The sequence below is a fragment of the Austrofundulus limnaeus genome, unplaced genomic scaffold (assembly GCF_001266775.1).
Source record: "Austrofundulus limnaeus strain Quisiro unplaced genomic scaffold, Austrofundulus_limnaeus-1.0 Scaffold1059, whole genome shotgun sequence".
NCBI lineage: Eukaryota > Metazoa > Chordata > Actinopteri > Cyprinodontiformes > Rivulidae > Austrofundulus > Austrofundulus limnaeus.
The window spans coordinates 26,863-43,854 of NW_013953461.1; the positions used below are offsets into that span (position 1 = coordinate 26,863).

At 43.0% G+C, this 16,992-nt stretch overlaps 2 protein-coding genes across 5 annotated transcripts in view; one reads left to right on the forward strand and one right to left on the reverse strand.

Moving 5' to 3' along the window:
• enox1 (ecto-NOX disulfide-thiol exchanger 1) overlaps positions 1–16,992 on the forward strand; it is a 69,004-nt gene that overhangs the window by 9,017 nt on the left and 42,995 nt on the right. For 3 of the 4 annotated variants that reach the window (XM_014030434.1, XM_014030430.1, XM_014030431.1), the window contains exons 4-7: positions 7,655–7,822; positions 10,807–11,013; positions 11,116–11,349; positions 16,638–16,850. In XM_014030434.1, coding sequence (XP_013885888.1) covers positions 7,655–7,822; positions 10,807–11,013; positions 11,116–11,349; positions 16,638–16,850 — 822 coding nt within the window. Of the gene's footprint in view, positions 1–3,032; positions 3,495–7,654; positions 7,823–10,806; positions 11,014–11,115; positions 11,350–16,637; positions 16,851–16,992 lie in introns of those variants that run through there. The other variant, XM_014030433.1, reaches the window with a different exon arrangement.
• LOC106533953 (lysine-rich arabinogalactan protein 19) lies at positions 2,598–5,338 on the reverse strand. The gene is made up of 3 exons (XM_014030435.1): positions 5,304–5,338; positions 5,089–5,220; positions 2,598–3,033 (listed from the first exon to the last, which is right to left on the reverse strand). Exons 1-3 carry the CDS (start codon positions 5,320–5,322, stop codon positions 2,624–2,626), a joined length of 561 nt encoding a protein of 186 aa, XP_013885889.1. The 5' UTR covers positions 5,323–5,338; the 3' UTR covers positions 2,598–2,623.

Consider the following 16,992-nt stretch of genomic DNA (forward strand, 5'->3'; position numbering starts at 1 on the left):
GTTGTTTCCCGCTCCCTTGAGAAAACTGCTTGAACTCGCTGTCGTGTTGGTTTTTTAGATGTTTTATCAAGTTACTTGTGTTAAAGCTGCTAGGGTTTTTTCCTCCTCTGGACAACTTCGCTGAACATAATTTGCAGTCGGCCTTACTACTGTCACCTTCGTTCACCTGAAAATACCTCCACACCGCYGACATAACGCCTCCTCTGCAACCTGCTTGCTTGTAAAAGTTTGTGACCAACGTGCTCGTCTTCTTCTTCTTCTGTTTTTTTTTATGCGGCTGGCATGTCTGTTGCGCGATTCCGCCRCCTACTGGTTTAGAGCGTCTATGCACAAACTGAGCTAAATGAAGCTGGTATCGGTTCCTGTAGTATCGGAGTACTTTTGTAAGTACGAGTACGAGTTAACGCACATGGTATCGGACCGATACTCGATACTGGTATCGGTATCGGTGCATCCCTAAAAACCGCCAAGCCCAATGGAGGGGGCGGCATCTGTGTAGAGCTGTATGTCGTCTGGATGGGAGATGAAATCATTGTAAAAGAAAGGGATGTTGTTCCAGGAAGACAGAAAATGGTGCCAGAGCTTCATTTCCATCCTGCAGGCATCGTCAAGGGTAAGACGGCCATGGAGTGACGGGACGCTGGCAGTGGTGGATAAAAGATGGGAAATGAAAGATTTCCCCTGGGGGATGATGCGGATGGCATAATTTAGGTGGCCGAGAAGAGACAACAGCTGCTGTTTGGTGCAGGAATCTATGAGCATGAAGTTAGAGGGGATCAGGGTGATGCAATGCACCTTCTTGGGAGGTAGGGAAGCCTGAAAGGAGGAGGAGTCTAGGGTGATGCCTAAAAACTCCAATGAAGTAAGAGGACCGATTGTCTTTTCTTCGGAAAGAGGAATGCCTAGATCTGAAAAGGCATGGGTGAGAGCCCTGAGCAAGGTGAAGAGGAGGGAGGGGTGATGATAAGAAAGTCATCCAGAAGGTGGAGAACATAAGGGAGCCTGAAATTATTAAGAAGGATCCAGCAAAGAGCTTCGGACAGTGAATCAAAAATCTTGGGGCTGCTTCGGCAGCCCAAGGTGAGCCAAACTGCAAAGTAGTAAGTGCCCTTCCAATACACGCCAAAAAAGCGCCAGAAGTCTGGGTGAATGGGTAAGATCTTGAAAGCACTAGTAATGTCCGCCTTTGAGAGCCAGGCTACCCTGCCCGCTAGATGAATGAGGCGGATGGTGTGGTCGAGGGTAGCGTATTGCATGGAAAAGTCTGAGAAAGGGATGAGACTATTAATGCTTGGTACGTGGGACCTGTGAGGGGTGGACAAGTCAATGATCAGCCTCTTCTTGCCTGAGTATTTTCGGGTGGCTATGCCAATGGGGCTGACACGAAAGACGGAAAAGGGGGGCTAGCTGAAGGGACCAATCATGAATCGGTCCTGGACTTCTTTAGCTAAAAGGGCATCAACTATGTCTGGCTCAGAGAGGGTGGACTGAAGGTTGCCGCAGTGGATGTTGCGATCTGGGTGGGTCACTAGACCCGGGTGAAAACCAAAAGTGAAGCCATGAATAAGAAACTCAAGGAAATCCCGATCAGGATGGTGTTTTAAGGCGGAGAGTAGAGCACTCACCCTAATGGGCGTGGCCAGGTGGCGTGCTACTCAGGTGGGGTTGTGGGGACAGGAGGACTGGGCATGAGCACCGCCGCAGAAGGAGCAGGTGTGCAGAAATCTGCAACTAGAAACAGAGCAGCACAGGTCATTGAAGTTGTTGCACACCATGCGGCTGCCTTGGTAGAGGATGGGGCGGCCGCGTTTGTCGATGCCCCCAGGGGGAGGGGCAATGGGCCTGCGCTGAACAGGAAGGGACTTGGAGATTGGGGGAGGGGGTGGGGCGGTAGGAGACAAACATTCAAAAACAGAAGGGCCACGGGCGGCGGAGGACCGAGAACGGAGGGGCATGATGAAAGTGCAGGCAGTGGCAGGGTGTGAAGGAGCCCCACAGAGACTGCATCTAATGGAAGCTCGAGTGGCGAAGACACGGCAGTAGAGCTCTGAGTCCAGATCACCCCAAAAGGTCCCCTGGTTAAACTGGGCTAACCGACCTGCTGTCTGAGTGGCAAAAAGGACATGGTACTCGTAAAAGGCCGCGCCTCCGAAACGGAGTGCCATATCGAGCACGATGGAAAGATAATCGTCGAGCTCTGAACGGCGGTCGGGGAAAAGGGAACAAATTGTGTCCCTAAAGAGTGAGAAGGCCAAAGCGAACTCAGCTGGGGTGAGTTCCTTGGAACGGGAGACTGAGGGGTGGCCTAGTTGCATGGGCCCCAGGTTGGTTAGCAGCTCGCAGGGCAGGCCGGAGTGGCTGAGGGAGGGCTGAAGGAGTAAGGCTAAATCAACATAATTACCATTCAGAATCTGCTGGTGCAGAGCAGGGGAAACTGGGGAGGGGCAAGCCAGGGTTGAGGGGGGGCGAAGTGGGGGTACTGCTGTGGATAGATAGTCGTGGTTAGAATGATGGGAAGGAACATAGGATGTCAGGAGAAGGGGATTGGGGAAGGATAAAGGGAGAAATGAAGGCGCAAGAGGTGTAAAAGGGGGCCCCGAGATGGCCGCTCGTTGAGCCGGGGCTACAGATGGTAAAGGTAGGGATGAAGGAGGTGGATGATGAGCTTGAATGTGCTCGCTAGAAAAGGGGAGGGGAGAGGAAAAGGTTTGAGAAAGAGATGGGAGAGAAGAAAAAGAGACAGAGGGATGAAGGGATGAATGAACGGAGGGGATGGGTGAGGCTGACTGGCCTGTGGTTGAACGACAGGGTCAACATGGGAGGGTTGGGATGAGGAGGGTAAAGAAAGAGAAGGTACAGAAACGACAGGGGGTGATACGACCTGACTCCCACTAGGGGGAGCTGTTGGCGCTGGCATGGACCCGGCTGGAGTTGGGGCTGTGTCGTCACCGCTGAAGACGGAGGCGGAAGTAGTCTGGTGAGTGGGTTGTAGCTGGATCATTGGAGCTGGGTGCCAATTTTTGGATGGCTGAGCTGTAGAGGAACATTGAAGATGAGTTGAGGTGAGCAGCTGAAAGAGGGTGGACTTGGAGGATGAGCGGTTAAAAGGAATTCCTCTGTCCTGCAACGCGCTACGGAGCTCCGCTGCAGTCCATCCTGTGGGAGCGAGGCGGCTTGTGGGTGCGGATGAGAAACATCGTGCCCAGGTGGATGCAGCGGGTCGGGGAGAAACGGGATGAAGAGGCCGACTGGAGCAGCGGAGGAGCCCGCAGCCACGGGGCTTGGCCTTGGACTGAGGAGCGGCGGAGGGTGGAGGCGCTGGAGTTGATGCGGGTTGAGAGGAGGACGGGGGCAGTGGGTAGGGCTGTGAACGGGCATGCCAGCGAGGGATCTGCCTGACGACAGAAGGTGGGGGAACTTTGGGGGGCGGTTGGAAGCTGAAAAGTGGGTCGTCCGAATCGGAGGAATCGGGATCCAGGAAGAGGACGTCCATGGTGAGTTGAGAAACTCTGTCTTTTCTTTCTTTTCTTTTCTGAAAAGGCTTGCGCGGTACGAACGCATGTCGAGACAGCGAGCTAAGGGCAGATGCCAGGTGAGGCGAGTTTAAATAGACGACGACTGATTGCTGCAGGTGAGAGGCGTGGTCCTGCTCCCGAACCTAAATTAATGTCTTAACTTCATTTAGATTAGATTACATTAGATTGACTTTATTGTCATTGTACAGAGCACAATGAAATTACAGTTCAGAACACCCGTTTAGAAGAAGACAGAACATAACAAACATAGGAGAACAGGTGCCCTGGGTCATGCAGCCACTGACCCTACACAAAGCAAGGATCATCTTCATGAAGACATCATGAGGAGGCCCTTAACAGAAAAACTAAAAACCACACAAGGGAAGATGAGGAAAAAAAACAAAATATCAACAATGTGACACACTGTGGTGTTTACAAAAAAATCTCTGCATAGAGCACATTTATTAGCCAGAGGAGTAGGTGAGTTTAGGGGKGTGTGTATCTGAAGCCATGAGTGTTGTATGCACTTGTGTGAATATCTGAAGAATGAGCCCGAAGCATCTAGTCCACAAAACCCGCACAGCCATAGTTCAGAATATTGATGTTAATTGTTCATTCTGTGCAGCCCTAAGCTTGCTCCAGGAACCAGATCACAGACGGGTGTGAGAGTGGGGGGAGGTGTGGGGCAGACCCTCAGTCGATGTAAACATCCAGGAAGGTTTAGTTCCACAGCTCAAGGCCATTGTAGGAGAGAGCCAAATTCTGTAATCAGTTGTTTTGGGAACAGAAGAGCCAGGCAGACAATTCTAATTTTCCATCTGCCTTCAACATCCGCTAGTACAACTCAATGTGGTGAATCCAATCAGACAAATAATGTGGACAAATCCCACCGAGCCGTGATATCAGTTTTCTCCAAGATCAATTCCATCTGGACAGCAAAGTCCAGGAACCACAGCCGGCCCGCGACCCTCCGTAGAACCTGTTGCAGACCGAGTCCAGCTCGCTTAAGGCAAAAGTCTGAATGTTTTATAGCAGAGGTTCCCAAACTTTTTGTCTTCTGACCCACAAAATATTCATGGCAAAAACTTGTGACCCCAAATATTACTGGTCTGAGTACACAAACTCCGTTAATAACCCTAAAAACACAGGCTTTTGACAATCGAAACAGCTTGTACACACATATAAATACTTATTTTTACTTATTTTGTGTTTTTGTAATAATTATAGGAAAATATTACATCAGCAATTATTTTATTACCTTTTAAATTGATTTCTGGAGATTATCCAAGGTGCTTCATGACCCATAATTGGGTCCCAAGCCCAACTTTGGGAACTAAAGTGCGGTGGTTCCCAAACGTTTCAGCTTTTGACCCACAAAATAACAGTAGCAGAGACCTGTGCCCCCAACTATTTTTGGATGATAATCATTTGTATCAGGTCAACAAAACACGGGCATAGTAACAAAATTTTTATACTACATTTATCCATTTTAAATACTGTATACTAACCTCACTCCTTTGTAACAACTAAGGCAAAAATGTAATTAATTCAGAAAATCTTTTCAGGACCCCACCTTGAAGTTTTGGGACCCCACTTTGGATCCCGACCCCAACTTTGGGAAACACTGCTTTATAGAACGGCCATCCTTCATAATGGTTAGGCAGCCAGGAAATGTACTGCCACCGACACTGTTTTGTAGAAACACCTGGAGACAACCAAGCCAATCTGTAGAATCCAGTGATCAGAATCCAAATATATATCCAGAACAGAGCAGAACAGAGGTCCCACCTTTGACATGTCCTCCCATGGAAGAAAAAACTTTGTTCCAAGAATTTATTAAGAGACCAGCTAACCAAATCCATAAAAAAAATTACATAATTTCTGGTTTCGGGTGAAAACGTAGAGAAGGCTCCGAGCAGCAAAGCAGGGAAGATAAGGAAGGGCAGGATAGAAGGTAAAAGCGTCTTACTCCTCCGAGAGCGGAAAAAATAAATAAAAATATTCGGAGGTTATTGTATGTTCTGTTTCCAGTGAATCAGAGCTGTTAGCTCCCTGTCCTCTGCACACAGAAGCAGAAAGAAGCGTGTATTTGTGTGGATTTCCAGTGAGGGACGTTTGTCACGTTCATGTGTGACAGCCCCCCTTCTCCTGTCATTTGAATCACTTTATTCTCTGCGATGCTGAGGCTGTGTGGGCAGCGGTGGGGGAGGATTTTGTGCTGACGTTTTGTTCCTCTCGCTCTCTTGTTATTGCAGTGTTGAAGATGCAGCGCTGCGCCACCCTCCTCCAGCCYGCCTGCTCTATTTTCTACCCAGACAGGAGAAGCATTGCTCCTGTCGCTTCTCTCCTTTTATTGTTTGTCTTCCCCATTCGTCCTCACTTTCTCTTTGTCCTCAACAAAAGACACGCTGTTCTTCCCTCCCTCTCATCCTCACAAGAATTCTCTCTCTCCAACAGCTTCCATTAGCACTTACCATTATATTTTCTGGGCTTTTTCCTTCACCACAAATCCAATCTGTGGGGTTTTGTGTTTGTTTTATCTTCTTTATTGTGATGCTTTGTTCTCTTTCGCCTGTCTTTTTTTATTTTTTATTTTGCTATCCTAGTTATGACAAGATTACGATTTTTTTATGTGTAGTAGCTTTTCTATACTGAGATTCACATAATTAAAGCCAATCCATGCATTCTGGCATATTCTGGCATTTCATGGCACATATAAGCATGACTGAAAGACATACTGTATTTAGTCAAGATATTAGAAATGTCCAAAAAGGTTGATCAGAATTCATTTTTAACATCAGAACTCCCTCCTTACATCATAGAGTGTTACACAGTATAATACACAGTATTGTTGTTTGCTTGGAAAAGCTTATGACGTTGTGCTATTGCATGTAGAAATGACAGATTAAAGGTTTAATCTTAGACTGAAGATGAAACGGACAAATATGACTTTAAGCATATAAAAGTTCAAACTGAACATTTTGATCCATACTGTGAGTTAAAGAACCAACATGTAACCTGTAAAAGTATTTTTCACCTGTCACCAGAGATACCGTATAAATGGAAATGATTTTGCCTGTACCTGCTTCGTTAGCAAAATATCTCAAACTACAGAACGTGTTTCAATGAAACATTCAGGAAGTGATGGAAGTCTACAACTGCTGATTTTTTTCTCAGTCAACTACATTCAAGATGGAAAATAAATCATAAGATGCAAACAACTCCGTCAGCTTTAGAGAAACTGAACTAAATGTTGGTGTGGTACTATCTGAGACTCATCCTCCTCAGCACCGTCTCTGAGCTCTGACACAGATCAGTCAATATCTCGTCAGTCTGCAGAGTATCATTTAGAAAGTTGAACCAAACTCATCCATCATTTCAGTCTAAAACTCAGACAAGGTAGGCTTTTATGGTTTTAGGAATCAGTCTACCACCAGATCTGCTTTACAGATTTACAATAAAAGTCTACAACATTCAAGGGCCCGAATATTTTTATGGACTCTGTGTATGTTTAAAGTCTTGGGTGACATTTATTGCAAACATGTAATCTTTTTTTTATGTGAGCCGTCCCAGCAGTGAAGTGTCACTTCCTTCTTGTTAGAAAGGCAACAAAGCTGTTTGAGGACATTAAATCAGCCTCTCATACAAATACTGATTATTAATGTGTATAAATGAAGTTACAGCTCATTTCACAGCTTGTCATTTCAAAAACATGAAAGAAACACAATGTACACTTTGTTACCAGGACTTCTGGTTATACTTGGATGAATAAACACTTGGTGCCTGCAGGTGCATTAGCATAAAAGTGCTGTACAGTTTGAAGAATCAATGCTTGCTGTTCAAAATGAGCAGGGAATCATAGAACAGCAAAATCTTATCTGGAGAATGTCTTTAGGGTTAAGGTTAAGATGTTGGAAAGAGAAATTTGTGTTGTTAGAATAAAATGTCAATGTTATAAAACTAATGTGGGCATCAGTTTTTGCCTTAACAAAGTTAAAAATGGGATGGGCGAGGTTGTTTGTCTGAAATAATCTCAAAACAACCTTCTAAATATAAAGTATCAAATACTGCTCTGTTATTTAATCTATTTTGTAAGCATCTAATTTCATATAATCTGGTTTGTTCATGTGTTCCCTCAGACCCTCTGTGCATCCAGAGATTTGACCCAGGTCTGGGCCTCATCACACCCATAAACCCCATGATGGCAGGAATTAGCCTGGTCCCACCTCCACCTGTTCCCCCCGATGTTCCCATCATCAAGGAGATCATCCACTGCAAGAGCTGCACTCTGTTCCCCCAGAACCCAAGTGAGACACCCCCATGTGACCCCTGCCACACGCACTCTAAATGACACAATGTCACACCAATCAAAAAATACACTAAAGTGTTGTTAAAACTAAATGTTGTAAAAACTAAATGTTTATTTCAACCCATGACTCAGGATCTTGGTTGGGTGATTAAGAAAGAGGGGTTAGGGTTATTAGACTTCTGTGCTTTAGGTGATGTTTATAATAATCCACATTCAGAGAACTAAAGAATAAAAAAAAATCAGTCCAGACAAAAGACAACTGTTTTAGTATTCACTTTTTTCTAAGCTGAAAGTAAAGAATAAAAAACTCCATGGGCCTCATGTATAAACGGTGCATACGCATAAAAAGTTACGTGCGCCAGGTTCTACGCCCACGTTGTGATGTATCAAAACCTGCCGTGAGAACGTGCAGCAGCCATGTAAAGTTTTTCAGTCGACTGTTTTAACCCCACAAAGTCATGAATCTGACCTGAATCCACAAAAATATGACTTTGTTCTGTTTTCTGGATGTAAGGAGCGTCTGAACACGGTGTAAGATTTTTTTCGTTAGTTTTTATTGTTAAAACTTGAACGATCATGAAACTGAACCCCGGGGACTGAAAATCATTTAACCTCAGACAAGAAAATAGATCAAAGTTATTTTATTGTTGTCACGTAGTAGGAAACACACGCAGAGCGCAGGCCTGCGGAGCGCACACACAGCTGAGGAAATAAAATGTGTAAATTGTCTAAGAAATATTTTAATTCTAACTGAGAAAAAAACTTTGTCAACTCAGCAAATTAATTCAGAACAGCTCAACTGTGATGATTCCTCAGCCTCACAAGATAATAGATTTGTTGCTGCTTAAAGTTGTGCATAATTTATGGATCAGTGCCAACTGTTGTGCAGGCTGATATCCCCACAAAAAGAATTGAGGACAGCATGGTTTTTCTTAAATGTATTTATTTTTTGTCACACCAAACAAATTACAAACAGGTATTTTACTGTAGTTCTGAGTTGAGCCATGCAGCTGAATGAAAGACTTCATGATTCTAAAATATAAATCTGCACTGCGGCAGGAACTTGCGGCGCCTCGTTCCTTCACTTCAACTATTTAATAAATATTTTTCTAAGTTCTACCAATCTCATCAGTTCCTCTGTGTTTACAGTCATTTATTAAAGACGTGTAAAGGTGGAAATGTCTCTCAGCCTCATGCACCGCTGAAAACAGCAGCTTCACACATGCTCGTACACACCAACACACATGCACCTTTGTGAGTGGCAAACTCATTTTTACACCCCACTACTTATTTAGACAGTTTTCTCACTCATTCTCCATTTCATTTAAATTTTCCTGCATCTAAAAATCATTTCTGATCCCACAGAGAGGACAATCTGAGGAGAATCTCACATGCTGGACACCTTTACATCTATTTTACATATTTAAATGGAGGCGTGTCAGGGGAGGTGTCAAGGATGTATAAAGGAAAGTTGCGCAGGAACATGCGCGTGCACAGTTTTATACATATGAATTTTTTGGTGCGGCGCACTTTTCTACATTTGTCCGCACGTCAACTTTTAGTGTGAAAGTTGCGCAATCCTTTATTCATAAGGCCCCAGAAGCTCAGCATGGCCACACCTGCAGCTGCTACTGCCTGCTTTTGCCCTTGTGTGAATGTTTGTTTGGCTTTTTGGTTTTGTTACTGAAATATCTAATCAACCACTCACACAAATTGTTTTTATTTGTTTGTTTGTTTAATTTAACCAGAACTATTATAATTCTTTTTTTCCCCGTTTTTATGTAAGATGATTAAAGTTCAGCTCTCTGGCTTGAAAAGTGGTAGACAAAATGCATTTTTCAAAATAAATTTTACACTTTATTTAAATTGATACGAATCTCCTGAGATTATGATTTGACTAATCTGTTCTATCAAGATAGTCAACAAGATAGTCAAGATAGTGTTTAGGTAAACTAGCTTGGTAAAAGTAATCGCTGTAAAATTTAAGCTGTCTTAAAGTGCCTGTGTATCCATTACATACCAAAAGTCAGAGAAAACATTCTTATAGTTAAGAACCCTGGCACGTTACACACTATTATACCCATTTTTTCACATAACTGGCATATTTCCTTTTGAAAATGGCTCAGCCAAAGGGAAACAGGAAGTGACATTAAAGGGAACTCTTTAAGAAGTTAAACTTCATGTCAATAGAAACAATATTATTTGAACTCTGACTCTTCTTCGTCTATCTGATAATGACTCAAATTATTGTAAAGAAACATCAGATTCTTCTCTCCAGTCTGTTGTAGCAACGCTTTGTTCACATGCAGATATTTCCCTTTGACATCATTTCCTGTTACTTCACAAGTGAATATCTCAACAACTGTTCATCTCAACAGCATGAATTACTATTATTTATTTTTTTTGCAGTATGCTGTCAATGTTATCTTTCCCAAATCCATATATTTTACAAAATATTTCATGTCACAGAGGCATTTTAAGATCTAATAAACTCAGGGTTAGATTACCTCAGATAAGTGTGTAAATGTAAAACTTGACCACTTCAGACGTATACAGAAAATAATTAAGACACATAAACCTGTGAAGCTGATGACTAGACACCCTGAATGAGATATAACGAGTTAAAAGACATTTGAAAACATTTTGATGGAAGTCTGAAAGTTTTGGGAGCTCTGTAGTTGCTTTGCAGAAGTTTGTCCAAAACTGTGACATAAACCAAATATAAATGTTTTAAGCTCGGCTAGTTCCAGCTAGACACACTACTGTATATGTAATATTAAATATTAAATATAGTCTGTCTTTTTGATGCTACTGATATTTTATTTAATTTTGTTTAATGTTTATTAAAACAGAGACATTTTAATGATAGTAATATTTTGTCCACTTATTTTCATATGCTTAAAACATGTTGCTGTAACAGTTTAAAAACCATGAAACCAAGGCATTGATAATGATGATGATGAAGATGTCTCTGTGCTGCAGATCTGCCCCCTCCATCAACACGAGAGCGCCCCCCCGGCTGCAAGACAGTGTTTGTGGGAGGTTTGCCTGAGAACGCCACGGAGGAAATCATCAGGGAGGTGTTCGATCCGTGTGGTGAGATCACGGCCATCCGTAAGAGCAAGAAGAACTTCTGCCACATCCGCTTCACTGAGGAATTCATGATTGACAAAGCCCTCTACCTGTCAGGTGAGCACGTTTCTTCACTGCTTTTACATCCAGGGCATGAATACAGATGAGCTTTAGATCCATGAACTGAATAAAGCCCATCTAATGTTGGTCCTGCTGCAGGGTACCGGATGAGAATCGGATCCAGCACCGATAAGAAGGACTCTGGGAGGATCCACGTGGACTTTGCTCAAGCCAGAGACGATCTGTACGAGTGGGAGTGTAAACAGCGCCTACTGGCCCGAGAGGAAAGACACCGACGCAAGATCCACGAGGACCGCCTGCGCCTGCCGTCCCCCCCTCCCATTGTGCACTACACTGAACACGAGGCTGCGCTGCTAGCAGAGAGACTGAAAGGTGAGAGACGCTGAAGGTTGATGCTTACCTACTCAGAAAGATTTGAATATGTTTGCCTCAGACGTGTCTTTAATAGCAAACCGAAAAGTTAATTTGGTCTCACCTGACCACAGCACATTATTCCATGTTTGGGGAATGGCCAACATGTTTTATTTATTTAAAGCAATGTTTTTCTCCTGAGTGCGTTTTTGTGGAACCTAAATCATTTTATAGTGAATATTTTAACTCATTTTATGGCTTCTGAAGGCAATGGTTGGGCCTTAAACATCAGTTTTATTAATCATTTTAATGTAAAGCATGCTTGGCGCTTCATGAGGATATAAACATTGAGTTAGTGTCACACATCTCCATCAGTGTGTTTGTGTAGTTATCTCCTGCTGGGAAGTCTAATAATAAAGGCAAATGAGTCTTTCTGGAAACTGCACAATTATTGATTTATGTTGTCAGGGTTTGTGTCCTCAGAGAGCGGATGGATACAAACAACACTCTGTGCATCGGTGTGAAACATTCAGACACTTAGCCAACAGAGAGAGAGGCTTTAATAAGTCTTGTTTGTTCATACCTCTGCTGGACCAAACCCTGACTTTGGACACAATGATTAATGTTTGGATCAGATGTGTATGAAGCTCATGAACTTATCTAAACAGCTCTGTGTTTCATGAGGCACCAGCTTCACAACCACGCTTTGCTTATCGTTGTAACAAATATTTATTATAAAACCTGTTAAAAGCAGTCAGTGCTCACCTGCTGTAACAAAAGTGTAATGACTTAATCTCAGGATTTGAAATCCACACAGGCGAGGTGATGGATACATGTTGCTATTTGTTATAATTTGTTGTTTTGTAGTTTGAGTTTATTTAAAGTAGGCTTTTAAATCCTTCTTTTTCACATTTAAACCATTCAGTTGGGGTGCATAAAAAGTGGAACTGCAATGCTTTGGTCTGAATTTCTCTTTATTCCGGCTTTACCAGCCCCCGCTTAGGCTACGTTCACACTGCAGGTCTTAATGCTCCGACCAGATTTTTTGGCGTAGTTGGTCACAATATATATTAAATGTGACTTTCATCTGACTCCAGTGTGAACCCCACATGGCTCTGATGTGACCTGCATGTGCAGAAGATACATGTCAAGTTGTATGGCTTGTTTGTAATTTCCACGGATTTTCCATCATTATGCAGGCATACGGACCTATAGAGCAATCTCATGGATTTCTTCATGTTTTACGGATTTTTTTCAAAACCTCACTTTCTAATTCATTTAACATGTCAGAGCCTGTAGGATGTTAAAAAAAACAATAATAATCAAATACCATTTCCAACCCACTCTGCTGCTAGAAATAAGTTCTTCCGTCCTCATTTCCTTCTGATTTTACTGCATCCGACAGTCCGCCTATGTACCCTAACAGTTTGGGTACGTAATGACCAACGCTGTAAAAGTTTGGTTTGGGCCGATCCAAGTTTAGCTGCATGTAATGTTTTACTGTTTTTCTGTCTTGTTTTTGACCTGAGTAAGACTGTGTTTTATAAAAGAAAGACTCATTAGAACGAATAATTTGAAAAACCTTTCAAAGGCAGGTAAAATGTTTATTTTGTTGCTGCACTTCTTTTGAAATCAGCCTGTTTTTCTTTAACCTACATTCATCAGAACCTTGTGAACCTGCTGAGTAATATTTAAATATGTGCATGGACTGTTTGTTGTTGTTGCTCTGAATCGTTCTCTCCAGACGAGAAGGTTTGACAGAGGAGGATGGAGTGACGGGAGGAGGTGCAGAGAGGAACCTGACATGAGTGATGTTTCTCTGGAGGAGTTTGAAGGTCACTGCTCCTCCTCCTCTCTGCTGTGGCTCAACATGCTCTCCTGTGTTTTCTGCACATTTACAGCGCAGAGCTGTTTCTCTTCTCTCTGTTGGTGAAAACACAGGAAGACTGGAATCAATTTGGTCATTTTCTGTAATTTAAACTCAATGAAATCCAATTCCCTACTTGTTAGTGTTATTACAGTTATTACAGTGATTCAATTTGTTGTTATTAGAGTTATCTGGAAAATTCAGAGACCTTCCTGCTGTCAGGAAGGTCTCTGGTTCAAATCTCAGCATGAAGTTTACATGCCTTCTTCATGCATGTGTGCCTAAACCATGAATGCATTTTTGTTTTTAGCTTCATTCAGACATATTTAAACCAAGGACAGCTCTAACCACTGATCTATCAAGCTCCCAACAATAAAATCAGATGTGCAGAAAACTGTAAAAGCAGCTTCATTGTTCTTCTGGATTAGTGGCATGTATAAAATTCTCTTCTTTATTTTTATGAAGTTCTGTATCTTGAGCCCACATTGATACAAGATTTTGAAAGTCTTAATATTGTTTTGTTATACGAATATGTCATATTTGGACAAATGGTGCAAATTAAAACACTACAACGTGGTACATTTATACAAATTACAAAAAATTGTGCTCATGTGTAACAGAAAAATACTTTCTGTTTTCACAAACCAAATAGTTTTAATATTGATATAATACAATAATGTATTTTTAAACACCATCGTGGCTCTCCTATCTGGATGTTTCCTCTGCCTCCTCTAAAGATCAGCAGTGTGTTGATTTGTTAATATTTGCTCCTCTGTAATCTCAGCCTCTGTGCAGTTTTTTTCTTCCTTTCCATCCTTTAATGCCTAAAATAAACAAGCATGTTTTCTTTCTCAATAACCCTTTTCAATTCTTCACCTCAAACAGCGGGGGAAATAAATTTCCTTTCTTCTGTGTTCAGCAGCGTTTCATTGTGCTCGCTGTAATGTGACTGTAATCTGCTGCAGGCACTGAATGGGGCTTTATCTGAGCTGGGAAAGTGTCTTCTTACAGGTTGTGTTGCTCTGGGTATTGAGCTCATTAAATGCTGTCTAATTCACTCTGTTCTCAGGTCGTCAGCGGCATCGTTCAGTTATTATTCAAATCGAGGAGAAAAAGCAGCAGACGGAGGCTCCACTTTTTATTACTCAGCCCGAATGTGGCTTGAAAGGTTTCAAATCAGAAACGTCTTTTGTGATCAGCAGCTGTGGTTGGGTTCATGGCGCCGTGAACAGCGGGCGCCCAGGAGAAGGTGGAAGTCCTCGCTTCCTGCTCGCTTGTTTGCTTAGCCTGACTGAATCTCTAAGATCCCATGAAACAGGCTTCATACCCTTCTGCTTGGCTCTGATTTGGTGAGATGAAGCATGAAAACAAGTTCCAGTCATCATCAAGGGAGAGAGTTTGCAGAATTTACACAGATTCAAACAGGAAATCATGTTTCTCTTTTCAACAAATGGCTGGTGCAACTCATCGGGACATTCTGTGTCTCTTACTAATGATGGTATTTATTGTTCCTCAGCTGCTCCTTCAGGATTCTAGCTGTTAGAATTGCACTAACACATACAGATACAGGCAGTTTCACAATCAAACCTCTGAAGATGATGTTTAATGTTCGGTTCCATCTGATCTATTCAATTCAATTCAGTTTGCTTATATTTCAACCTGGAGAGACTCACACAAAGACAGACTGAAAATAGGAAGTAAATTTATTAACACAAATTACAGAGTTTGGCGCACAGACCCTGGCAGAGGATGTGAGCACTGTGAGATGATGTAATCTTCGATGAGCTGCTTGAGATGAGGGATAGGAGTATTTTCTTCCCCCATCCCCCCGGGGCCTGACACTGGTGTTGGAGGTCAAAGGTGATAGAAGTCTTTGGAAGCCAGAAGATGAAGGTTGACGTTCGGCTGGCAAATGGCCGGAGTGATTTCAGAGGACGCTTTTATCCACTGACTGTCAGACGCTGATTGGATGAAGCTGTGCTTGTGACGCAGTGGCAGCATGGAGCAGGTGAGGTCAATTAGCCTTCCAGAGTTGAATTTTCGTCTCCAACTCCCAAACACAAAGTCACAACAAGCTTCATCTACACAAAAAACATTTTAAGGAAGCCAGCAGATTGTGTTGAATCTTCACATCTTGAGCAGCACATTAACAGCAGTGGAAAGGTGTCTCAGGCACAATCCAATAAACAATTTTATCCAGTCTGTTTTTGTTCAATAAGAAGATATGTATAAAAGTTGTATAGTCCAGTAAATCAAGATTCCTTGAGAAAATAAATGTCACTAGCTAGCAGCAGCAAAACAAGAGGTGACACAACACGTCTGACACTGAGGCCTATTCAGTTACCTGTTCTGATTCTGGTTCTGGGACTACTCTGTTCAGGTCCTCCTCACCCTGGATGACTCCTCCTCCACTCTCTCCATGACCTAAACCTGTGGTTCTCAATCCTGGTCCTCAAGGACCACTATCCTGCATGTTTTAGTTGTTTCCCTGCTCTTCAGTAAGCCTTTAATTTCTGCAGAAGCCTGCCAATCACTCATTCATTTAAATCAGGTGTGCCAAAGCAGAGAAAACAACTAAAACATGCAGGGTAGGAGTCCTTGAGGACTGACCTAAACAACCCACACTAACGTTGGTGGTAAATTTGATAAAAGTGCTTTAATGTGAGGCAGTCGTGATGCTGGTACACTCCTAGTACTCAGCAAATATTTTTCCCAGCACGCATATCTGATGCATTGTCATTATGTTCCTCTGCACCCTTATTATGCTTTATCTCCATATTGATACAACTTAGTCACACCACAGCCCCACCCTGCTCTGGAGTTAGCTTGTGTTAGGAGTCAGGTATTTGTTAGATGATAACTCTAAGCTATCACAACATGCCACAATCTCCAGAATTCTCATACATATACAGAAGGTTTCTGGGCCTCGGCCCACAGTTTCAGCCCTGCTTTGGAGAAAGAAACACATTTAACACTATGAAAGGATGCAGCTGAAGGGGTTTACCTTTACCTTATGTACCCTTCTCCTTTCCAGAGAGTCAGATCATTGTTGAGAACTAGTCACCTTTTGGTACTAACTAGTGACTGAAGGATGGCTGAGTTTGGTGCAGTGTTTAGTGGGGGGCATGGACTGATTGATAGTGAGAGCATCAGCAAGATGCAGAGCATGTGGGAGCCAAACCACCAGCAGTGCTGCAAAAATCATTTAGAGTTCTGCCAGATCTGTGCAGGCAGGATGGGGCCATGGCCTTAGCATGAGGTCAGAGTGGTCAGTTCTGTTTTAAGTTTTCAACAACCAATCTGCATCAGTACATGCAGGTCCTACCCAAGGTTTTGTAAGTAATATAACATGTAATGACTGGTGACTCACTACGAATCAAGAAAAGAAAAGAAAAAATTACCAGCAGCTAACAAATCCTGAACTGTTGCTCTGCTCCCACAGACGATAACAAGTTCAGTGAGGCCACGGCGGTTCTGTTCACCTGGATTGAACGAGGCGAAGTCAACCGCAGGACCTCCAACCACTTCTACTCCATGATCCAGTCGGCCAACAGCCACGTCCGCCGGCTGATGAGTGAGAAAGCTCTGCATGAGGAGGAGATGGAGCGCGCCAAAGAAGCTTTCAAAAACGCCCTGCTGGCCATTTTAACTCAGTGTAAGAACATTTTATTGAACCTGTTCAGTCAATGTGAGAGAACGTTTCAGCAGCCTGATGCCTCCTGTGATTTACCTGTAGCTGTGTGTGTGTGTGTGTATGTGTGTGTGTGTGTGTGTGTGTGTGTGTGTGTGTGTGTGTG